This window comes from Terrapene carolina, unplaced genomic scaffold (assembly GCF_002925995.2).
Source record: "Terrapene carolina triunguis isolate 2854851 unplaced genomic scaffold, T_m_triunguis-2.0 Scaffold68, whole genome shotgun sequence".
NCBI lineage: Eukaryota > Metazoa > Chordata > Testudines > Emydidae > Terrapene > Terrapene triunguis.
Window position 1 is genome coordinate 33,594,344 of NW_020664419.1, and position 25,862 is coordinate 33,620,205.

The 25,862-nt window shown below is 43.8% G+C and overlaps 1 protein-coding gene across 1 annotated transcript in view; it reads right to left on the bottom strand.

Moving 5' to 3' along the window:
• PLXNB2 (plexin B2) overlaps window positions 1-25,862 on the bottom strand; it is a 157,624-nt gene that overhangs the window by 66,830 nt on the left and 64,932 nt on the right. Inside the window, exons 7-12 of the mRNA XM_029910814.1 lie at window positions 24,041-24,191; window positions 14,793-14,910; window positions 13,971-14,073; window positions 13,431-13,532; window positions 7,438-7,527; window positions 6,152-6,233 (exon numbers count right to left, since the gene is read on the bottom strand). Of these exons, the coding sequence (XP_029766674.1) occupies window positions 6,152-6,233; window positions 7,438-7,527; window positions 13,431-13,532; window positions 13,971-14,073; window positions 14,793-14,910; window positions 24,041-24,191 (646 nt within the window). The remainder of the gene's footprint in view (window positions 1-6,151; window positions 6,234-7,437; window positions 7,528-13,430; window positions 13,533-13,970; window positions 14,074-14,792; window positions 14,911-24,040; window positions 24,192-25,862) is intronic.

The following is a 25,862-nucleotide window of genomic DNA, read 5'->3' on the forward strand; positions in this document are numbered from 1 at the left end:
ACATGTTCTCTTTTAACAAGATGATGGGGAAGAAAAACCGTAATGCTGGGGCCAGAGTCTTCCCATTCAATAGGCCAATCCTGCCCAGAGCACAGTGTATTTAGCTACATAAAAGGTATTTATTGAGAACCAAGAAGCTCTATTTACGTATTTACTTTCTGCCAATTTAGCACAATAAAAGTTTCCATGCACAGGCTTTGAACAACCTACCAATTATTTAAAATTAGAAATCCAAATACAGCTCAATCTGTTCACCCATTGTACAAGGGAGTAGCTCTTCAAATACTACAGCCCCCGTACATCAGCCATTAAAAATCCAGGCTATTTTAGACAGGAGAAGAAAAGGAGGGTATTCCAGTATCAGAGGGGTAGCCGTGTTAGTCTGAATCTGTAAAAAGCAACAGAGGGTCCTGTGGCACCTTTAAGACTAACAGAAGTATTGGGAGCATAAGCTTTCGTGGGTAAGAACCTCACTTCTTCAGATGCAAGTAATGGAAATTTCCAGAGGCAGGTATAAATCAGTATGGAGATAACGAGGTTAGTTCAATCAGGGAGGGTGAGGTGCTCTGCTAGCAGTAGAGGTGTGAACACCAAGGGAGGAGAAACTGCTTCTGTAGTTGGATAGCCATTCACAGTCTTTGTTTAATCCTGATCTGATGGTGTCAAATTTGCAAATGAACTGGAGCTCAGCAGTTTCTCTTTGGAGTCTGGTCCTGAAGTTTTTTTGCTGTAAGATGGCTACCTTTACATCTGCTATTGTGTGGCCAGGGAGGTTGAAGTGTTCTCCTACAGGTTTTTGTATATTGCCACTCCTGATATCTGACTTGTGTCCATTTATCCTCTTGCATAGTGACTGTCCAGTTTGGCCAATGTACATAGCAGAGGGGCATTGCTGGCACATGATGGCATATATAACATTGGTGGACGTGCAAGTGAATGAGCCGGTGATGTTGTAGCTAATCTGGTTAGGTCCTGTGATGGTGTTGCTGGTGTAGATATGTGGGCAGAGTTGGCATCAAGGTTTGTTGCATGGGTTGGTTCCTGAGTTAGAGTTGTTATGGTGCGGTGCATGGTTGCTGGTGAGAATATGCTTAAGGTTGGCGGGTTGTCTGTGGGCGAGGACTGGCCTGCCTCCCAAGGTCTGTGAAAGTGAGGGGTCATTGTCCAGGATGGGTTGTAGATCACTGATGATGCGTTGGAGACGTTTAAGCTGAGGACTGTAGGTGATGGCCAGTGGAGTTCTGTTGGTTTCTTTTTGGGGCCTGTCTTGTAGCAGGAGGCTTCTGGGTACATGTCTGGCTCTGTTGATTTGTTTCTCTATTTCCTTGTGTGGGTATCGTAGTTTTGAGAGTGCTTGGTGAAGATCTTGTAGGTGTTGGTCTCTGTCTGAGGGGTTGGAGCAGATGCGGTTGCACCTCAGTGCTTGGCTGTAGACGATGGATCGTGTGGTGTGTCCGGGGTGGAAGCTGGAGGCATGAAGGTAGGCATAGCGGTCGGTGGGTTTTCAGTATAGGGTGGTGTTAACGTGGCCATTGCTTATTTGTACTGTGGTGTCTAGGAAGTGGACCTCCCGTGTAGATTGGTCCAGGCTGAGGTTGATGGTGGGGTGGAAGCTGTTGAAATCATGGTGGAATTCTTCCAGGGTCTCCTTCCCATGGGTCCAGATGATGAAGATGTCATCAATGTAGCGTAGGTAGAGAAGGGGCGTGAGTGGACGAGAGCTGAGGAAGCGTTCTTCCAGGTCAGCCATAAAGATGTTGGCATATTGTGGGGCCATGCGGGTGCCCATAGCGGTGCCACTGGTCTGGAGGTATATATTGTCACCAAATTTGAAATAATTCCAGGTATTCCAGAGTCCAAAGTCCCAAGAAGAAGGCCCCCTCTATTGTATTGAGGGTGATCTAGCATCAGCACCCCTGCTGATCACAGGCGTATCAGTGTATCACTGAGAGAGAGAGAGAGAGAGAGTCTCTCTCAAGTAGGGTGCTCCCAGGTCATTTAGGACTTTCTAGGCCAAAACCAACACTTTAAAAATCTCCCTGGAAGTATTCAGGAAATCTAGTGGTTTCTGTATACCAAGGCAGTACTCTTTAATTTATTCCTGGCCTTTTATTATTCACTTTCAGTAAGTGAACTGTCTCATGGTTTTCAATTCTTTTTCTCCTGAGTTGCCACCCCTTAAGTATGCACTGTCCCTTCTGCAAAAAATGCAGTTAAATCACAATGGGTAACCTAGCAACTAACAGAGCCAATCATCCCATAGAGACTGTAGCACAACTGTCATGCTGGCTAGCTACTGAACAGTGTTCCTTTTATTGAGCCATGCACCAACAGTCCCAGAGAACCACAGCTTACCTTGGACCTTAGGGTTGTCTATGTGGTACAGCAAAACACATTAGAGGGGTGTGATCTGTAAACTGCTCTAACTGCGCTGCGTAGACCTGCTGGCATGAATTAAAATGTGCCTAGTTTATATTAAAGTGCACAGTGTGCTCGACAAATCATACCCCTTCAATGGGCTTTGCCAAGACCAGGGAGATAGGCCCTTAAGTCTGTGGTGATACATAATCACCATGCAAAATCACCCTTAGTAGGTAAAACTCAAGCCTAGCTATGCAGCCAAGCATTACAGCACCATGAGAAAAGCCCAGATTTGGAAATATGCACTTGATAGCTACTATAGTGGAAACTGGATCGGCTGAAGAGGTGACACACCATCTCAGGACAGCAGGGGTATATACGTAGTGCAAGCAGCCCTGTAGCTGTCTTTCTTCTGGAGGAAGGTTCTTCCTTAGAGTGAAGTGCAGCAAGTGAACATTGCTGAATGGAGGCTGAGGAAGGGGGTTTGGGAGGGAGAGAACGGCTGCTTTTGGAATGCGTAGGTTAAGTCCATCCTCAAAACGTCTGACTGAAAAGGGCATGCACTGGCCCTTCTTTAGCTAGAGGATTAGAACGCTGGGTAGAGCACCAGCTAAATCACTCTCCAACTTCTACCATTTCAGTGCACTTTTATATACTGGAGAAGAAGAATAGAAGATACTTAATTTAATAGTAAGCAATTAGGCACTGAAGTAACAGCAATAGGTTTTTAATGCTAATTCCAAGATGCGACCATATCAGATTACTTTTCTAACTGAATAGTAATATAAAAACACATTTTCTCCATCTCTGTCCTCAGCAGTTTTGTGATTTCTTTGTTAGGCATGCACAGTATAGTGGTGTCCAGTAGAGCCAGTCTCTCTGCAACACACACGTTATTGAATGACTTCAGTCTGGTTCTTCCTTGGAGAGCGTGTTTTTAAAAACAGCACCTTCTAAACAGCAGATGTGCTTGCTGTGTGTATTCAGAGCCCCAGCTGGTGACTTCAATGACACAGTTTTTATTTTCATTACTGTGCAGTGTTAATACAGTTGAGTGTGAAAGACCTGGATTTTACTCCTTCTTGTGCACGATCAATGATCGTTTCTAAAATTCAACCGTTGTACCAGTGTGAACCCATTCAAGGTAATTGGGTTGCACTGGTGGTCGCAGGGTGCCTATGGTGGGCTGCAGGATCCTTGTTACTACTAATGATGAAACAGTAGGAAAAGATCAAACTTGACTGAGATTCCATGTTGAGTTTGCAGTATTAAGAGTTATGGGAGGGGTGAGGAGAGTCTCTTTTCACTTGTACATGAAACTAATTTGATCTGAAAACCACTTAGACATGGAGCCTCTCAGTCACTGAGTCATTTTAAACAGAGTATTTATTTACTCATTCATTCTGCAATTAAAAAAAAAAAAAGAAGCAAATTTAGTGCTGGGTAAAAGGTGCCAGACTGACAACCCTACTTTATCAAGAGAGTTAACACTTCCCTTTATCCTTGGAACAGACAGCACAGACTGCAGCAGGGAAAGCTTTTCCCACATCTACAAACATGAACATAATTTGAAAGATGTAACAGATTGCTTTCCTAATCCAGCACTCAAACTGGTAATAGACTGTTCTTGCACAGGAACTTTAACAAGCGGGGTTGTTAAATCCTCCCCTTGCCTCCACACACCCTACAATCTCCACCCACATCACCACATGACAACCTGACAAAGCAAAGGAACATATTTACTGAATTACTTCGTCATCAGTAAATATCACTGGCTAGGACGGAAGTCTCACTCCCTTTCTCTGCAAACAAAGTCAGCACAGCAACATCTTGAAGTCTCTCACACCCAGAGGCATGAAAAGGACAGGGAAAGATAGTCTTAAAGTGTTAAACAATCCTTCACTCCCTGATCAACTCATTAAATATAAAAACAACGAGGAGTCCTTGTGACACCTTAGAGACTAACACATTTATTTGGGCATAAGCTTTCGTGGGCTATAACCCACTTCATCAGATGCATGGAGTGGAAAATACAGTAAGCAGGTATAAATATACAGCACATGAAAAGATGGGTATATTTATACCTGCTTACTGTATTTTCCACTCCATGCATCTGATGAAGTGGGTTATAGCCCACGAAAGCTTATGCCCAAATAAATGTGTTAGTCTCTAAGGTGCCACAAGGACTCCTCGTTGTTTTTACTGATACAGACTAACACGGCTACCCCTCTGAAACCTGTCATTAAATACAGGAGCAGCAAACCACTCAGATTCAGACTTATCCATCGCCTTTAGATCCAAGCCATGAAGTAATTGATAACAAGGACAAAAGATAAAAGGGATAGATATATTGGATTTTATATTGTTCAAACCCCCCAGTGGTCTGAGATTTAAAATGCTATCATAACTTAGTATGCACTTGTATTGTACAAAGAAGAGGTTTTTTTACTGGAGAATTCAAAAAAGTGTTGGAATTGAAATAATTGAGTACCTTCTGAGCAAAGTCCATTCCTCCAGTCAGTTCCTTTCAAGGTGCAATGTGAGGTTTAAAGACCATTATGCTATGGACTTCACATGGTAAGGAAATTTTAAAGCAAGGGAGAATTTGGATAAAAACATTCATACAAAAGAGGGGAAAAAAGGCATTTTGCCAGTATTTTCCAGCCTTGTCTTTGTGATCATTGTAGATTTGTATTTGAATAAGAGCTTTCCTTTAATAACAACACTGCTTCCTTTTTTCTTTCTTTCTTACAGATCCTGTAAGATTCTGGATTTATAACATCACAATTCTTTGGAATGGAAATGTTGATGCTGCACTGTTACAGTGTGATTTCCCCATAAGAGGAGAAGAAATGACATGAGTTAACGAGTGCTCTCAGCCATGCAGAAGCAACATAGGGAAATCCCTCAAACTCCATTGCTTCTGTGCTGCCTATACAAAATTAAACGGTTTAAATATTATTATATACCAGGAATAATGTATAAAGATTTTTATCTGCGTGGGGACATTACTTATTAGTGACATTAGTCTCATTCATATGGATTCATAGTAACATGCACGATATCTGGTAAAAAGTGTTTGCAGGATCTTAATCCTGAAAACTGTTACATGGGGGGCGGGGTATTATGGCACCCACATGGAGCCCATTGTTTTCACTGGGGCTCTGCCAGCACATAGTAGCTTACAAGACCAGGACCATAGATTTAATTGTCATTTTTTGTGCCATTATAAATTGGAATAAATAAATGAATACATATAACTAAATGAAAAAGCAATTTATGGCAGGAATCATGACTTTGCATACTTTTTGTTGCCACAGAATACTTCTCTGGCTTTTCATTGTCAACCAAACTGAAGACTGCAGAATCTATCATTGATGACGATGCACGAGCCAGAACACAGTTTTAGACTTCAGATCCCTGGTGAGGTTTGTAGAGATGACAGTAAGAAAAGCCCATGAAGGAAGTAAGTTTTTTACTTCCCATGAAGGAAGTAAGTTTGCTATCATATTACTGAGATATAACAAGGGACCCTCTCAATGCCATTTTTAAGAGAGCAGAATCAGATTTAAAGATATTTTCTATATAAAACTTTAAATATATAAAGTTTTAAAGATGTTCTCAACATTGACATTTAATTCACACAGTTGTATTAACACTTTTGCCCTGTCAGATTTAATTACATGCTTTACCAAAACCAGTAAAACTTGAGAAGGTAACATTCTTTATTATGGGAATAAATCTCAATTTACTGTAATTTCACTCCCCGAGTCCCATAATTCATACTTACCCATGAGTTTACTGTCAATCTTGACCTTATCTGTTTTAATGAACAGATTAAGTGGTAGAGTTTCATTTGCGCCATAGGAAAACTGGAAAAGATGACACAGGAAGACATTGGCATCTGCTTATTTTAATTCTGGAAGGTTAATTTTTGTGCCCCATAATTCTTAATAACATGATCTATGAGGATTCAGAATGCATCTAAAACATTTCAAATCTATGCTCTGTTTCTGTTCTTCGCCAAATGTATTCAGGGAAACTTTTGGTAATGAATTTAATCCATAGCAATCAGAACCTAGAAAGGTCAATGGAGAACAGTACTGAATTGACATTGGATTATCAATTTTCATAATCTGATTTATATTTCGTGGTAAGTATCCAAGTAGCTAGCATATTGTATTTAGAGAGTTTCAGTAACTGCTTGAAATTGCCAGCTCTAGACTTGCTAAACTCTTCCTTCCCAAACCAGCAGGATGTATTATTCCTGATAATATAGCATAATCGCTCAATGTGCTAAGGAAAGGTCTGATGTTTCTTCAGCAGTGTAGCGCCCTCCCTCTCCCTAACTACACACACTCTGGCTAAACAAGGTTTAGCATTCAGAGGCTCTTAAACACATCACAGTTCTTGTATTTAAAAGAAGATGGCCATAATATGAGGCCTCAAAAAGTGGGGGAGACAAAGAAGAAAACACTTATATAAATCAATGCAACAGCTGCATAGACATTAATCAACCCTCAACAACAAAAATCTTATGAGGTGAGATAGTAGGCCTTCAAGCTTATTTACTCAGGCTTTATCCTGAGCAGGATAAAATCTATAAACCTAATTTATAACTTGGAAAACAGAATAATAGAACTTTGTATAAATTTTCTCTTTTCTGAAAAGGCACCCAATGACTGAGCGCATTTAATTCCAGTGAATAGTCAATGAGTCAGTGGCAGGGAAGAACTAGGAGTCCTGTCTCTTAGTCCAATATTCAATCAGTCTGACCAGGCTGAATCAAAAAGATATGGCCCAGAGTTTCCACAGGCATAGTTTAATGAATGCATGAGCTGCATAACTGCTGAAATCAAGGCTATCAGGAAGACAAAAAAAAGACTAGGGAATTAAGGAACTACGATTCCAAAAGCTGTAGGCTTTTGCCTTTGGGAGGAGGAGAAGAATCTCCATTACAGGTCTGTAATTAGGGTTTATCTCCTTTGAGGGCCAGCCACACGCACACATATCCTGTATTACAACAAGACAAAAAATGTTGTATATTTTTTAAACAAACATTTTTTTAACATTTACCTCTTTGCTTTGGAATGAGAAAGTTCCATCTGATTTGTCAACAGGAGCCTCAAATTCAAACTGGTCATTTCCAATCTTAAAAGAGCTACCCTATATAAGAGAAATGTTCAGCTTAGAATTTTTACAGTACCACTGAGCTTAATAAAAAGTAAATACGCATTATACTGTTCAGCACTGATAGGGATAAGATCAGATGTCGAAAGCTAACCAATTAAACATCACCTGAAAACAAAATCTAAAGACAGTGTTAACATCATCTGTTACTTGCTCCAACATTGCCTCTCCAACATCCATTTAAGGCCAAGCTTCAGAGCAGCACAAATAAAGTAGGAGAGCGTCTAGCACTCATTTTTAGCAGGTAAGAACAAAATTAAAAGTTATCTAGCGTATGCCTTCCAACATTAGCTGTGTTGTGAACAAAGCTGTGGGAATCCCATTCTCTAGGCTCATGGGAGTTTTATGAACCAAAGCAGGCAGGTTCCATCTGCACGGTGATCATGGGACTACATGAACCTGACCTGCGAGTTCCAAGTGAAGCTGGAGCCAACCTTTGCTAGCTTTGTGTGAAACCAGGAAGTTTCACTACTCCCTTTGCTTCAGCAGGGAGCGGCCCGCCCTCACTTTTGATGCCTTTGGAGGACTTTGAGGCCTTATTCAATGGCCTGCTCCTCCTTTAACTCAGGATCTTCATGATGCACTGGGAGGAGGCTGCCAGAGGTACATGGCAAGATGGATGCTTCCCAATGTTTTAATAAGATTTTTTGGTTACTCAACTCTCCAGTCCTGTTGCAAGGGTAGGTAAACCACCTTCTCCAGCTGCTGCCATCTATATAAATTTGAGGCCTGAGAGATGCCCAAATTTGTTTTATAGGTAGCTGTGGCTCAAAAGCAGGAGTGATAGCTCTCCCTGGGGGCCACAAGCCTTATGTAACTAGTAGCAGTAGCAAGAGGCAGCAATGGTTTTCTCTTCCTGTTGTCCTTTATCCATGACAAAAATGGGAGGAGGATAGTCTTTCATCCACCAAAAGATTCATGGAAGGGCTGGGCGTGAGGACAGACACAGGAGGCAAGGCCCTCCACTGCAAGTCCCAAGAGTATTATAATATTAAGAGAGAAGGACCTTTTCCTTCACATAACAAGATCTTACGGGATACCAAGGGAGGAAAATAGGCTACCAAGCGCCAAAAAGGCTTCTCCTGAAGCTTTAAATAAATAAATAAATAAAGGCAGTGGGCAGGAGAATGTCCCAGGACTTCACTGCTGAATGTCAAAATGTCTTCATTATAGCTAACTAGATTTATTTACAGAAACTAAAAACAAGGTGCCCTGACCAATGCATTTAAACACCAAAGCCATGAAGACAAGGCCTCTAAGGTGGTCTAAATTTTTCTGTTAAAATTGGGTTTTTTAATGGAAAATTGAATTTTTGACAAAATGAATTTTCATTAAAAGTGTCTGCTTTTCACCGACTGTATTTTTTTTTTTTTTTTTTTTAACAAAAAACAAAAACAAATCCCACCAGAATCTTCTGAATGGATTCTCTCAAATATATTTCCATCTCAAATATATTTCCATCTCAAAAATATTTCCTCAAATATTTCACTACAGGAAATTTTGAGGAAAGCAAAAATAAATTTCCTGACTAACTCTAAAAACCACCCTTTCACCTCAGACACCATTCACCACTCCCCCAGCCCCAACACACACAAAGGATTGCCTCACTCCAAGTTGTACAAGGTTTTTATAATCATCCAATTTCTAAATTTTGTCAGAGGTCTTCTTTCTGAAGGAATATTGTCTGACTTTTTCCTTACTCATCTCCACTTTATACTACAATAATTTTTTTCAATAATCTTCAAATAATGTTGCTGAAGCTGTATTTCAGCCTCTCACATTCCTGATAGAACAACCCAGGAAAGGGTGCGTGTTTACATATGTGCAATGACTACTATCTTGGTTGACACAAAGGACTTGAACTAGGCACCTCCAGAACTAAAATGCATCTCTCCAGTTTGAGGTAGTCCTCAGGCAGCTTGGTTGTTTATCAGAGACTCGAATCCTCTGTGAATTGGGCACATAGGACAACACACACTGACCAGTGCTTTACATATACATGTTTATAGCAGAGGATGGCACATCCAGACAGGAGAATCTTGTATCCAAGATTCTGATGTGGAAAAACAAATTGAACTGTATGTGAGGGCTATCTAGCACACCTTGAAGGCTGGGACTTCAGTTCTTCACATTATGAAAACCTGCCTGGCTTTTGAGGACTCAGATTAAATTTTCTCTTAGAATTTAAAAGTAAAACAACTGGCCAGCATTCAACTCCCAATTCAGTGCCTCTCTCAGCTGCTTGTTCTGGTAGCAGTTTTCCCCTGAAGTACTGTAATAGCTTGGATTTACTTTAACATCCTACTGATTTTTTTTCAAAGGGAGAGATAGAAAAACAGCAGTTTCCCCTATTTAAAGCAACCTAAAGATCCATTGTTTGCTCTTGAACAAACGCCTCCACCAGGAGCTCCATTTAGTGAGGAGCATTTGTCCCCAGGTCAAGAACTTGTTTGGTATAGATAAGAATCCAAACTAGAAATCTTATGGGATGTGATTCATCCATTCCCAGCCTATTACAACAATCATGAACAGCATTTTCAAAACTATCCCCTCTCCTCACTCACTGGGAGATAAACAGGCATCAGCCATAAGAACTAAAGAGATCCCAAATCTTCATCTCTCTTCTGAATGCACCTCTCTCTTCCATTCTTGTTTTAATGGAGATATTAAAACTCACTATGATGAGTACCTCACTATGATGAATACCACAAAAAAGGGAAAACTTCCTTCACCCTTGGGGGACCTGTCATTTGTAACTGCAGAGAGACCTCAAATAGGCAAGCCAGGAGAAACATAATGGATATCCATTGGGGTACTAACCAACAAGAAAAAGGTTTAAAAAGTTCTGGTAGCTGCCAGATCCCCCACACTGAAATTTTCATCATTCCAGGCACCCCCTATGGCACAGGTATCAAACTCATTCTGCACAAGTGGCCAAATTATGATCTGTGGGCCATGTCTACAAAACTAGGACCACATACTACCCATGATCCATCCTGACATCAATGGGAGGTTTACGCCAAGATCACAGTAGAATATGGTCCCTATTTAGTAACTGAACTTTTAGTGAATAAAGTTTCTCCTTCATCCAGCTTCATTCCTACTTCATTCGGTAGGAATAAATAATGCCAGCCACCTTTAGGATCACTGCTATTTTTGGCCCTTGCTTAACCTTTGGGACTTAACTTTTCTAGTACTAGCACTTTGCAAATTACTAGCCAAATGGATGCTTGGGGCACATATTTATATTCCAAGACCATTTACATGTAGAGTTATAAATCAGTACACACAAATATAATCAGTGCACAATTTAAAAGTCTAGATTCTTCTGTTATATAAAGAGGTAAATAACATTTCCCTATTCACTTTCTCCACACTATTCATGTTTTTATAGACCTCAATTATGTCCCCCCCATCCCTTAGTTGCCTCTTTTCTAAGCTGAACAGTCCCAGTCTTGTTAATCTCTCCTCACATGGAAACTGTTCCATACCCCTCATCATTTTTGTTGCCCTTCTCTGCACTTTTTCTAATACCAATATTAGAAATGAGATGGGTGAACAGAACTGCACACAATATTCAAAGTATGGCCGAACTATGGATTTATATAGTGTCATTATGAGGCTATCCCCTGGCCCTAGTTTAAAAAGTCCTCTATAAATGTTTTAATTTTACAGCAGTCTGGTTCCATTTTGGCTTAGGTGGAGACCATCTGTATAGACTCCTCCTCTCCCAAAAGGTTCACCAGTTCCTAATAAACCTAAAACCTGTCCCCCTAAACCATCCTCTCATCCACACATTGAGACCCTGCAGTTCTGCCTCTCTTACTGGCCCTGTGTGTGGAACTGGGATCATTTCAGAGAATTCTACCATGGAGATCCTGGACTTCAATCTCTTACTTAGCAGCATATATTTGGTCTCCAGGACATCTCTCCTACCTTTCCCTATGGCATTGGTACCTACAGGTACCACAACCACCAGCTCCTCCCCCCGAGGCATTGCACATAAATCTGTCTAGATGTCTCATGAGATCTGCAACCTTAGCACTCACCAGGCAATTTACCATGTAGTTCTCCTAGTCATCATAAATCCAACTATCTATATTATTAATACTCAAATCCCCCATTACTATAATCTGGCTTTTCCTAGTAACTGGGGTTCCCTCCCCAGGATGGGTATCCTCAGTGAAAGAGTCCCGGTCTCCTCTTGCATAACAATTGTTAAGCTTGCTCATTAATAATGTAATACAGATATTCTTGAGGCAAAATAAATTTGTTCGGTTTTTTTTCCTTCTTCTTAATAGGGCTGTCAAACAATTTAAAAAAAACATGATTTATCACGAGATCAAAAAATAGACATAATTAATTGCACCATGAATCAATAATAGAATACCATTTATTTAAATATTTGTGGTGTTGGGGGAAGTGTGTGTGGGGAGGGAGGTGGGAGAGAGTGTGTGTGTGTTGGGGGCACACTGTCTCTTTAAGTAGAGCACTTGGGAGCCTGAACGCTTTTTCAGCCAGCAGCAGCTGCTGTCGGCAGCACTCACGCCTGAGCCGGCAGCAGACAGGCTCCCCCTGTTCCCTGACCCCATCTCAGCGGTGACCTCTTACATGGGCAGGGGGACACCCCGACATCAGCCCTCCCGTCCGCATTCTGCGCAGGAGGCAGGCTCCCAGTCCGGAGCAGCTTGGCCAGGAGTGGATCCATTTGGGGAGGAGGGGCAGGGGGAAGAGACGGGAGCTGCTGTGGAGCAGGGCAGTGGGAGAAGAGGCACCCCTTCCCCGGAGGCACACCGTGTAACCTCCCTGAGCATGGCGCCCTGGTGCATGATTAACGCCCATTAAAAATATATGTTAATTTGTTTTGAGTTAATTGTATGCATTAATTGCAATTGACAGACCTAATTATTTTTTATTACAAATATTTGCACTGTAAAAAAGATTAAGGAAGAGCATAAAGGGGCGTACAAAAGTTTAGCATACCTGGCACATAGCCAGCGTTACAAGATATTTACAACAGTGCCATGCGAACGCCTGTTCTCACTTTCAGGTGATACTGTAAATAAGAAGTCGTCAGCATTCTCTCCCGTAAATGTAAACAAACTTTTTCTCTTAGCGATTGGCTGAACAAGAAGTAGGACTGAGTGGACTTGTAGGCTCTAAAGTTTTACATTGTTTTGTTTTAGGAGTGCAGTTATGTAAAAAAAAAATGCTACATTTGTAAATTGCACTTTCACAATAAAGAGGTTGCACTACAGTACTTATCTGAGGGGAATTAAAAATACTATTTCTTCTAACTTTTTTACACTGCAAATATTTGTAATAAAAATAATATAGAGTGAGCACTGTATACATTGTATTCTGTGTTGTAACTGATATCAATATATTTGAAAATGTAGAAAAACATCCACAAATATTTATAATAAATTTAAATTGGTATTCTATTAGTATTTAACAGTATTAAAACTGTGATTAATCGTGTCTAATTTTTTAATCTAGTTAATTTGTTTTGCATTAATTGCTTGAGTTAAGTGCAAATAGCTGACAGCCTTCCTTATTAATACAATTTAAATGCTCAAGATGAAATTCTAACTTCACTGAAGACAACATGAGCTTTGCTATTGACTTCAGTGAGGCCAGGAGTTGACCCTTGATTTCTGAAAGCAAGTACAGAGAAAAAAAATGTATCCTGGTAGTGCAAGGGTTACTCGTTTATGGGCAGCCTACAATAATTAATAGTTACACACACATTTTAAATGGGAGGGGTTTGAAAGCAGTAACATTACCCAGAGGAAACACATACCATTGTCTTAGGAATTTAGGATGAACTCTGAAATTAAACTGCAAGTCAAATGACTACTTGGAATTAATTCATTTACCTGATAATTGTCTAGATTCTTTCCTTCAAAATGAACTATTGTTGGGAACTCCATTGGTATTATTGGAGGGTTGGGATTTAGAAACTGTGGGCAATCTTCCTCCTAGGGCGATAAACATTTAAAATAAAAATCTTCCATCACAACAAATCTCAACAGCCTTTGGACAATGGCATTCTTGTTCTGAAGAACTCTATACTTAAAATAAAGTGACAGATTTGATTATACCCTTTCAAATTAGACATACTAAAAATGACTACAGCATATGCCAAAGCTGTAGATGATTATCTTTCCCAGCCCTGAAATCTTATTCCTCCCATTAAAGCAAAACAGTAAAATGAACAAAAATATCCCCTAAGAAATTATTCTATCACACCTCTACATTCCCACCTCCACTTAAAGTCACAAAAAAAATCTGACGTTAACTTTAGAATCCTGATTTTTATTTAAAACTTGAGTCCAACCAACTGATCTGGAAGCAATGCTAAAGAAAATATGTAAGTGTTCAAATAAAACCAGTTTATTCTAATTTAAAATTTTTACCATATTTTGTTTAATCACATCCTCTTCCAAAGACGAGTCTTCACAGATATGTTTCTTCCAGTCCCACTGGCAATTCCATTTACTGCTTGCACAGGAATAGCATCTACAAATATAATGTGATGGGTCATGACAAGACTTTTTTTTTTTGGTCCTAAACATTCCAATTTCATTGTCAAAAAATAAAATAAAGTCAAACAAACTCCATTTTCAGTCATACAAAGTAGAACAATTTGCTACAAAATCCTTACTATGTTGAGTTCACAATAGGTCGGCTTACCTGGCGGTGAGGACGGGGGAAAGTCGACCGCTGCCGCCGACTCCGCTGCCGCCTCTTGCCGAGGTGGATTTCCGGAGTCGACGGCAGAGCGATCAGGGATCGATTTTACCGCGGCCTCACGAGACGCGGTAAGTCGATCCCCGATAGACCGATTGCTACCCGCCGGATCGGCGGGTAGTGAAGACATACCCATAGTGAGAATAATTAAAGAACCTAGTCTGGTAACTTGCTTCTCCTGAACAGCAGCATGCATGAAAAAGCCATAATATGGATCATAGGAACTTTGGGCCTGAATCTGTGTGGTCTGAAAGCCCTAAACTCCCAGGTAGGTCAAGTTTGTGCTTGCAAATCAGATAATTTAGATGTCTGAGTCTATAGTTTGAGAGTTCGATCTGCAAGTTGGATGCCAACAGACTTATCAGGGAATGCTGACTGTGCCAGATGGTTTACTATAGAAGGATTCAGCTGCCTTAACTAAACAGTTCAGTTACCTGAACACATACAGCATGATGCAACAACTCACGTTAAGAAGATAAAATACTCACGGCAGATTTTCAGAAAGATTCATTGCTTCTTCACAGTCATAGAAAGGATATGTAGCCGATGCAAAAAACATCGTCTTTTCCTCTCCAAAGGTTAATATTAGTGAAACTGAAACATGATCTACCAAAAAAAGGAAATAAGTTGTTGAATACTTTAGCTCTTGTGTAGAATGGTGCAATGATGTTTTTATTATTTGTTCAGGATGTAAAACAAACACCTAACTGGAATCACAAGGTTAAAACTATCACACTCATGATATAATTAATTTTATTTGTTCTTAACGTTTACTAAATTTTCAATAACTGATGGTGCAAAGACACAGAATGGGATACATAAAGAGAAACGGTAAGTAAGCAACATTACAGGATAGTATTATAGTATGGAAATGCCTTAAGAAGGTACTAGAATGATGAAAACTGAGGTAATAAGGAAAACGAGAATTGAATACAGAAGAAAAAATTGATAGACTTATTTTTAAGAAAATATTTTCATAAAGTATGGATATTTCTTCCTGTAAAATTGCTTGTACTACTTGTGTATCAAACTCTATAAACTCATATGAATTAGAACAAGTCAACCTTGTACAAGTTATTCAGTAACCACAGTAATGCCTGAAATATTAAACTAGCACTTTGGACCTTTGGCTTGTTGTAAATAACTTCCCCATGAATGTATTTCTAATCTGGATCATTACTGAACTAAGAATGGAAAAACCTTTCTCCAATGAGGATATTTACAATTCCTCTTGCAGAAATCATTAAACTCCTGTGACAAGCTATTTCACAAGCTATTGAGCAATTGCAAACTGTGCTTTCCGCAAATAATTTCTTGAAAGGGTGATGGCAGCTTGGCTGTAAGATCACTTTGCCTACCACTGGTTTGGTGGAAAATTTCAGTTAGGTTTGTATCCAACTCGTACTGCAGGGACAACTTAAAATGAGATCTGCAAATAGGTGTCCTTCAATTTAGAATGTATCCTAGTCCCTTTGGAATTTTTCACAACTAAAGCAGTGTGGATGATTTCAACTTGGTGGAGCTTCTCAAGACTAAATGGCTGTGTCTGGATTTTTGTCACGTTCTACCAGCAATCATTCTGTTGCCATTGGTGGTTACAGTTTGCCTTCTGCTGTGGTGCCCGGGATGGTTTTGAACATCTTCATAGTGGTTCTGAAGGCTCTCTCAGATGGATTTGTTCGTGAGAAATTCAGAGGCCTCTATTATTTCTAGATGGTTTGATTACTCGGATGCTCCTCCTGATAGGCTTCCCATATCACTTTATGTGCTGAATGGAGTCAAACTACATCAACTTTATCAACATGGACAAGGACTTAAGTCTCTTCACATATTCTGCACTACAGAAGATATAGAAAAAGTGGATTGGCTACTAAATAATGAAGTATTATGTTATTCTTTGTACTTGGTATAATCTAAGTACCTGAACATATCTCTCAGCAGCTTGATACTTCTGTTCAGAGAGGGTAATTAATTTACACTGCTCTTCTCTCTGTAACTAAACCTAATTGTCATCAGCTGAGCACTAAGACTTCTAGTGTGCTTGCACACTGAAATTTTGTTGTGCCAGATATCAAGAAAGTTCATGGGTATCAGCATCTGAATACTTTAAATACTATTATGTAATAATTAATGCAACATTATGCATGTAGAATAGAAATCACACAGAAAAATATATAAAACGGTTACTTACCTTTCATAACATTCTTTGAGATGTGTTGCTCATCTCCTTTCCATTCTAGGTTTGCGCGAGCCCACGTGAGCAGCCCTTGGGAGATTTTTGCCTTAGCGGTACCCATAGGACCAGTTGTGGTGCCCTTTGGAGTGCTGCACTTATGCCACGGTATATCAGATGCTGCCGGCCCTATACCCTCTCAGTTCTTTCTTGCCGACAACTCCGACAGAGGGGCAGGAGGGTGGGTAATGGAATGAACATGAGCAACATCTCGAAGAACAACAGTTACAAAAGGTAGGTAACCGTTTTTCCTTCTTGGAGTGCTTGTTCATGTCGATTCCATTCTAGGTGACTCACAAGCAGAATCAATGGAGGTGGTCTCTGAGTTCACAGTCTTGCAGCACAGCTCTGCCAAAACAAGCATCATCTCGAGCCTGCTGGGTCAGCGCATAGTGTGATGCGAACGTGTGGACGGACGACCAGGTTGTGGCCCAACAGATGTCATGGACCAGCACCTGCGCTAGGAAGGCTGCTGTCGCCTGTGCCGTAGTTGAATAAGCCGTCATGATTGCCGGCAGGGGCACCTTTGCCATCTGATAGCAGTAGTGGATGCAGGCCGTGATCCAAGACAAGATTCTCTGGGCTGACACTGGGCAACCTTTCATCCTGTCAGCAACAGCAAGGAAAAACTGCATTGAGTTATGGAATGGCTTCGTTCTATCAATGTAGAAGGCTAGCACCTGTCTGATGTCTAGGGTATGCAGTCTGCATTCCTCATCCATCGCATGAGGCTTTGGATGAAGGACTGGTAAGTAAATGTCTTGACCAGATGACCTTGGACAGAAAAACCGGGTGCGGATGCAGTTGGACCTTGTCCTTATAGAAGGCCGTATAGGGCAGCTCCTATGGGCCGAAGTTACAGAGACCAAGAAGGAGACCCTCCAGGAGAGAAGTAGGAGGGAGCAGGAAGCCAAGGGTTTGAAGGGGGGACCCAGGAGCCTCGACTGCACAAGATTCAGGTCCCAAGAGGGAATCGGGTCCTAGACATGCAGGTAAAGGTGCTCCAGACCTTTCAGAAACCGCGCCGTCATGGGATGGGCAAAGATCGACCGGCCTTGAAATGGAGGGTGGAATGCTAAAACGGCCGCCAGGTGTAGCTTGATCAAAGATAGCGACAGGCCCTGGAACTTAAGGTGCAGTAAATAGTCCAGGACATCCTGCAGCTCTTCCGCACGAATGTGTCGGTCCAAGGCCCAACACGTGAACCGCTTCCACTTTGCCACATAGATAGCCCTGGTGGAAGGTTTCCTGCTGCCCAGCAGGACCTGTTGTATGCCAGAGGAGCACTTCCGTTTGTCCATACTCAGCTATGCAACAGCCAGGCTGTTAAGTGCAGTGATGCCAGGTTCAGGTGCAGCAGGTTGCCGTGGCTCTGGGACAGCAGATCCGGCCGAAGAGGTAGCTGCAGCGGGGTGGCTGCATGCAGCATGCCGAACCAATGTTGACAAGGCCACACTGGAGCTATGAGGATAACAGATGCTTTGTCTTGATTCACTTTAGCAATACCTTGTGGATCAACAGTACCGGTGGGAAGGCGTACATCAGCGCTCCTGACCACGGAATCAGGAAGGCGTCTGACAGGGAGCCCTTGTCCCTACCCTGCAGAGAACAGAACACGAGGCATTTTCTGTTCTGCCTGGATGCAAACAGATCCAACTGGGGAGTCCCCCACCTGCGGAAGATGAGGCTGACCACCCCCGGATGAAGCAACCATTTGTGGCAAGACAAGAAGATCCTGCTGAGGTGATCTGCCAGGACATTCCTGGTTCCAGGCAGGTGGGTGGTTACCAGATGAATGGCATGCTGCACACAAAAGTCCCAGAGGATGAGTGCCTCCTGAATAAGGGCCCAAGACCTGGTGCCACCCTGCCAGTTGATGTAACACATTGCGGCTGTATTGTCTATCAGGACCTGCACTATCTTACCTTCCAGGTGGGGCAAGAACACCTGGCAGGCCAGGCGAACTGTTCTGAACTCCCTGATGTTGGTATAAAGGGCTAGATTGTTTTGTAGCCAGCGGCGCTGGGCGTTGAGCTCGCCCAGGTGGGCTCCTCAGCCCAGGTCTGACACGTCCGAGACCAGAGTGAGCGACGGAGACAGGGTCACGAAGGGAACCCCTGCAGCGACTAGGGATCCAGCCACCAGTCCAAGGATGAGAGAACGTGGCTTGGTACCATGACCACCTCGGTCCAGGGCATGCCTGCTGGGGATATAGACTGAGGCCAACCATGCCTGCAGATGCCGCAGATGAAGTCAGGCATGGCTGACCAAGTACGTGCACATGGCCATGTAACCCATCAGTCTCAGGCAAGCATGGGCCGTGGTGAGCGGATGGCTCTTTAAGTGGGTGATGAAGTCCGACTGGCCTGAAAACATGCTTCCGGAAGGAAAGTGCTGGTCCATGTGAAGTTGAGAACTGCTCCGATAAACTCTATGCGTTGAACTGGCATTAACGTGGACTTCTCTGGTGTGACAGACCCAGACCAGTGGGGTACAGGAGTCTGGTAGAGGGCAAATATACTGGTCACTGGATGAGTAGTTTTCTGTTCCCTGAGTGACCAGAGCAGGGGCTGCACTAGAGTAATCAGGAACCTGCTAGAATCAGTTAAGGCAGGCAGGCTAATTAGGACACCTGGAGCCAATTAAGAAGAAGCTGCTAGAATCAATTAAGGCAGGCTAATCAGGGCACCTGGGTTTTAAAAGGAGCTCACTTCAGTTTGTGGTGGGAGTGTGAGGAGCTGGGAGCAAGCGGCACAAGGAGCTGAGAGTGAGAGGGTGTGCTGCTGGAGGACTGAGGAGAACAAGCGTTATCAGACACCAGGAGGAAGGTCCTGTGGTGAGAATAAGGAAGGTGTTTGGAGGAGGCCATGGGGAAGCAGCCCAGGGAGTTGTAGCTGTCATGCAGCTGTTACAGGAGACACTATAGACAGCTGCAGTCCACAGGGCCCTGGGCTGGAACCCGGAGTAGAGGGCGGGCCCGGGTTCCCCCCAAACCTCCCAATTGACCTGGACTGTGGGTTCTTCCAGAGGGGAAGGTCTCTGGGCTGTTCCCCAACCCACATAGTGAATCTCTGAGGCAAGAAAATCCGCCAATAAGCGCAGGACCCACCAAGATAGAGGAGGAACTTTGTCACATGTGTTTATTAACAGGCCCACATTGTTCCAGATGGACTGCAGAGCAGGTGTAACAGAGCCTCGATCTGGTGCAGACCTGCCCTTGATGAGTCAGTTGTCAAGATATGGGAAGATCTGGACCCCTCAACATCTCATGTAAGCCATTACTGGCGCCATGCATTTTGTGAACACCCTGGGGCCAAGGACAGGCCAAAGGATAGTGCCGTGAACTGGAAGTGGTGCCTGGCCACTATGAAACGCAGGGAACGCCTGTGTCCCGAGAATATGGAGACATGAAAGTAAGTGTCCTTTAAGTTGAGAGCGGTGTACCAGTCCCCGGATCCAGGGAAAGAATGATGGAGGCCAGGGAGACCATATGGAACATCAACTTATTGAGAGACTTGTTGAGGCCACGCAGGATGGGTCTTCAGATTAGGTCTTCGGGATTAGGAAGTAACTGGAGTAGAATCCTCTTCCTTAAATGTCCTGAGGAACTACCTCCAAAGCCCCTAAATCCAGGAGCTTCTCGACCTCCTGAATGAGGAGTTGCTCATGAGAAGAGTCCCTGAAGAGGGATGGGAAAGTGGGTGGGTGGTAAAAAGGGGTGGCCAAGCATTGTAGGGTATAGCCCTGACCTATTATGTCCAGGACCCAGCAGTCCGACATAACTGGCGACCAGGCCGAGTGGTAGGGAGAGAGGCGGTTGAGGAAAAGGTGAGTAGGATCCGGTTGAATGACTGGGGTGTCGCTTTCAGGCACACTCTCAAAAAGATTGCTTCTGGGCCCCTGGGTGTTTGGCGGGCCCAGGCTGGGCTCGCGAGCAGGAGGAAGAAGGGAGATGAAGACTAAAACTAGCATCCCTTCTCCTTGTAGATCCCTGACAGGGTTGCCAGGTTCTTGGCAGCAGTGGGGGCCAGAAGGGCTTCCTGGCTGATTGCGGCGTGTGCATGCCCAATGAACGAAGGGTAGCCCTGGTGTTCTTCAACCTGTGCAGTCTGGCGTCTGTTTGATCAGAGAACAGACCAACTCCATCAAAGGGGAGGTCCTGGATAGAGGCCTGCATCTCCAGGGAGAGGCCCGCTGTTTGAAGCCAGGAGCTGCGTTGCATGACCACCACTCATGCAACCACCCTTGCCGCCGAGTCCCATGCCATCTGCAGGGAACATCTGGCCACTGCAGTACCTTCCTGCACCAGGGTGCCAAACTTTGGGCCAGATGCTGAGGGAGGGATTCCTTTAACTTCTTCAGACTGTCCCGGCCTAGCAGGGCCCGATGGTCCGCCACCCGGAATTGCAGGCTGGTGGTTGAATACATTTTTCTCCCAAATAAATCGAGTGTTTTGGCCTCTTTGTTTTTGGGAGTCGAGGAGGTGGGAACCTGCTTGTCCTTCTCATTGCCCACTGAAACCTTTGGCTGGCATGAAGTACTTTTTGTTGGCCTGTTTCGAGGTGGAAGGGATGGAGGAGGGGGTTTGCCACACGGTCTTGGCTATCTTGAGGACCCAATCATGTACGGGCAAGGCGACCCGGGCAGGCATAGAGGCCGAGCGGACATTGAAGAAGGTGTTCTCCTGCTCTGCCATCTCCTGCACCTCGAGCCTCAAGTTCTTGGACACGCACCAGAGAAGGGCTTGATGCTCCCAAAAGTCATCCAGCGGGCTAGCTCTGGAAGGTCCCACGACCACCTCGTCTGGGGATGACGAGGAAGACTGGACTGCTGGTGGAGATGCTGGGGTCTCGAGCACCTTCGGAGAAGGAGGCTTAGGGATGGGCAAAGGTTCCTCCACCCCGACCTCGGAAAGGGCTTCTGGTACTCACCGACTGATGCTCCAATACGGCCACCAAGGAGTGCTGGGAAGGGGACATCACCACAACTGGTACGCCCGACGCGTTCCAATATGGCCACCACATTGGCCACTGGCTGTGCTGCCACTGAAGTGCCGCAGACAAGGGAGCGAGCTCCGGTGCCCAATCATGCTGATGGGACCTGGAGGAACCACCTTCCGGTGACCAGGGAGGAGCCGTCGATGCCTATGTTTGCTTACTGGTCATGGCTACTGGTGACTGTTGTCCAGGCATAATTGACTGATGACTGTACCGGGAAGAGCGGTGCCGGTGCTGGGGAGATCAGTGCCAAGACAGGGAACATTCCCGCCGTGCCGGTGATTGGGACCAACACCTGGAGGACGACCAGTGAGAGAGAGTGAGCGGTGCCGGGAATAGTAGGGGGAACATCGACCCCATGCCGGTGAGTAGCGCCGAGGTGATCTGGATGTCAGCCTGGGCATCTGACGATGCGACTGGGACATGCCCCTGGATTCTCGACGTGGCAGAGAAGATTGATGTCTTCTGTCCGTTGATAGGCAGTGTTCCCCTGTCCCCTAAAGGGTCTTAACGGCGGGCTTGCCCTCCTGGGGAGCCTTAGTCGGGTCCTGCGGCACTGAGGTCATCACTGGAGCAGGTGGAAACTTGTGCTCTCTCTGCACCTGGGGACCCTGCGATGACGACAGTGCAGGCAGGGGAGTGGGTCCCATTCCACTCCCGGGAGTCGGTGGCAGACCTTTAAGGGGGCTCGGAGCCCCAACCGGGGAGGAATGATCACATGGCTCTGCAGTAGCCGGACAGGCAGGCCCAGGCCCCTTGGTAGGTAAATAAATAAATAAATAAATGGAGATATCCCATCTCCTAGAACTGGAAGGGACCTTGAAAGGTCATCGAGTCCAGCCCCCTGCCTTCGCTAGCAGGACCAAGTACTGATTTTGCCCCAGATCCCTAAGTGGCCCCCTCAAGGATTGAACTCACAACCCTGGGTTTAGCCGGCCAATGCTCAAACCCCTGACCCTTCATGTTCGGTGCTGGGGAGCACTTCTTGGCCTTCTTCTTCGGCACCGGTGAACATGAACAGTGACAAGAGGAGCCGGGTGCCAGCGGTGTGCTGCGCTGTGTGGTGCGACCTGCATGGATGGCTTGGAGTCCACCCTCCACCGACTTCCATCAGGAGAGCCCTGAAGTGGATATCCCACTCCTTTTGGGTGCGGGGCCAAAAGTTTTTGCAGATTCGGCACTGATCCCTAACTTGTGACTTCCCCAAGCACTTAAGGCAGCTGCTATGGGGGTCACTCACAGGCATAGACCTGTTGCAGTCCGAGCAGGATTTAAACCCGGGAGACCGGGGCATGCCCCACCTGGGGCGAAGTCCCCGCTGGGACCCTAACTACTAACAAGCACACACTTAACTACTTAACACTACTATATGCAAACTATATACAAAGGCCCTAAGGCACAAAGTTCAAAAGGAGAAACCGCTAGCTCTTGCTAAGCAAGAAAGAAACTCGGACCACCACGGGAGGTAAGAAGGAACTGAGAGGGCATAGGGATGGTGGTGCCTGATATACTGCGGCATAAGTGCGGCACTCCAGAGGGTGCCACAGCCAGCCCTATGGGTACTGCTAAGGCAAAAACATGCAACAGCCACACACGTGGTTCAGGGCTGGCTCCAGGCACCAGCTTAGCAAGCAGGTGCTTGGGGTGGCCACTCCCGAGGGGGGCGGCACGTCCAGCTATTTGGGGGGGTCCCTCACTCCGACTTGAGAGTTGGTTTTTTTTGGGCTGCTTGGGGCGGCAAAAACTCTGGAGCCGGCCCTGACGTGGTCACGTGAACACCCAGAATGGAATCAACATGAGCAAGCACTCAACGAAAAATAGATGTTAGAGGAACATTGCTATGAAGTCAAGCACTCAATAGCTAGGAAACACTAGAAGAACCATGATTGCTCATGGAAACTGAATGCATACAAACAGGGATGCAGAATTAGGATAGCATCTTTAATTACATGACATACTATTTTTTCCTGCAGGACCCCTATCTAGTTTGTTACAGAATTTGAAAGGTGTGTAGTGAATAAGGCAGGGAACTGCCAGATAAGAAAGGATGGTCTGTGGTGCAGGGAAACAGGCAGGCACACTTTGGAAATTCATAAAATTTAGAAGCAAGTGCTGAACAAGCTCTACTGCACATGTGCAAATGTCAATTTGGGGGGACTGATAAGTCAATCAAATCTAGACAGATTTTCATGAGTACAGGAAAAGGCACATCTCTGATCCCGTCTGCCTCATTTCAAGTTCCTGATGCAAACACTGGAAGTGCTAGAGCTGTTCAAAAAATAGTTGGAAAAAATTAACTTTGACTGAACTATTTTTCCACTAACCTCATGCATGGAAATGACTGCACTGTTTTTTGCTGAAACTAGGAAGAGATCAAGAAAAAGAAAAAATTCAGCCCAATAGGTTGAACTTGGAAAAACTTATACGCAAATGATAGATAATGGAGGATTACAATGGTGGTGATCATCCCACATAAAATAAATAGGAGGCAGCACAGTGTCCTTACCTTGACCTTTTGGAGTGTGAGGAATTGTAGTGGGAGGATCACAAATAATAGTCCCATCTCTCAACTCTGCAATATTGGTTGTTTCACCAAACTGACACCAAAGCGTGTCACTTTCAGTTAACTCTGGCAACGGACTTACAGTCAGTTCTACCTGTAAACACAAAGGCATAATTCTACTTTAGAAAAAATGTCACAAAAAACAACCACCACTCAAACAAAAATGAGCAAGGTCAGAGACAGATTAAGACGGAGACTGATTAAGATGGAGACCGAGTGCTTTTATGGATTTTGATGCTCCAGGACACTGGTGTGTTAATTACTGGTTCTGTTTTTATAGTTTCTCATTGTCCCCTTTTTCCACAGCCACCAGTACTACAGTCAGTAATTAGATAGCCTCTTTTCCCCCTCTGAGACAGCTTACTTTCGGAATTACAGCATTTCTGTGGTGAATAGATGGACCACAATGAAAGCTTGGATGTATCACAGGAAAGAGTACATTAAATGGAGGATAGTGATTTCCATGTTCTTTTCACAGTTTTGATTGTGACTTTTTTCCAGACAGATGATTTTCTTTTAGGATTATTCTCCAGCAATGGATTTATTAAAATGGTCAGTTCCCTATGGATACTCACACCTTGCTTACCTCCTGATTGGGTTATCACAAGGCATTCTAGAATAGAGCTAGAGTCAAAGACAACTTGGGAAGTCTCAGCTAGACCAGAATGTATCTGCCTGCTTGCTTTAGTGTATTACCCATAGAGAATACATAAAATCAGAGGGAGACTTGGCTTTCTGTTCACCTTCGGGTACGATTCAAGTCACAGATTTTTATCTAATAGAGCTCAATATGCTTTGAGTGTCTTCTCTCACTCTCTGTTCTCCACCATATCAGTCCTGATCAAATGGGACACTTTCACTAATAGTTTTCAGATCTGAACATCTGGGGATATTGACAGGGTATTATCAGTGGTCCCAACTCAGCAGCTTGCTTCCACTGGTCCATCAGAGCCTGACTTTCAAGACCTCAGCAGGATTCAAAAAGGGATTAGATATTTATATGAATGAGGAGGAATACGCAGTTTGTAACAGTAAATACTAAAACAAAATGCAAGGGTTTTGGAACAGATATGAACTCTCATGCTTCAGGGCTTAAAAGCTAAACTCTAACTAATTGGGGTCATACTGGTTTAGTGCTGAGCTTTTCGCACCTTCCTCTGAGGCATCTGGTATCTGCCACTCCCAGAGACAGAACACTGAACTAGACGGACCACTAGTCTGACCCAATGTGACAATTCCTGTGTTCCTATTACTAGTTGACTTTCAAAGCATGGTTTAAGGCTCAACTGTTGACTCAAATTTCTGCCTAAGTGAGTTGCAAGTGGGTACTGAGAGGGCATGGAACCCTCTTGGAGATGGCTCATTTAATTAACATTAATGAGCTGTGTATAATTTTAACGTTTCATACATGTGCTTATAGAACATACTGGATAAGTGCATTTAGTAAACTGAAAAATAAACAAAAGTTACACAAGTTTAATCAATGATCTTCAACTTAAAAAACCTATTCCCCATAATACAGACAAACGTAGCCTAGACTCGAACAGAAGCATTTTGACAACCATAACAGCATGTGCCACTTTTGTTTACAGCTAAAGTTAAAAAACAAAAAAACCCACTCTTCTTTGTAATTGCAGCCTGCAAAAATGGCAGCTAAAAGAGTAGATGTAGGCTTCTTTCAATACTATTTCAAATTACCACCGCAAACAAATAGATATCGATAACTATTTTTCTGATATACTACTTACAGCAACTGTATGTGTAC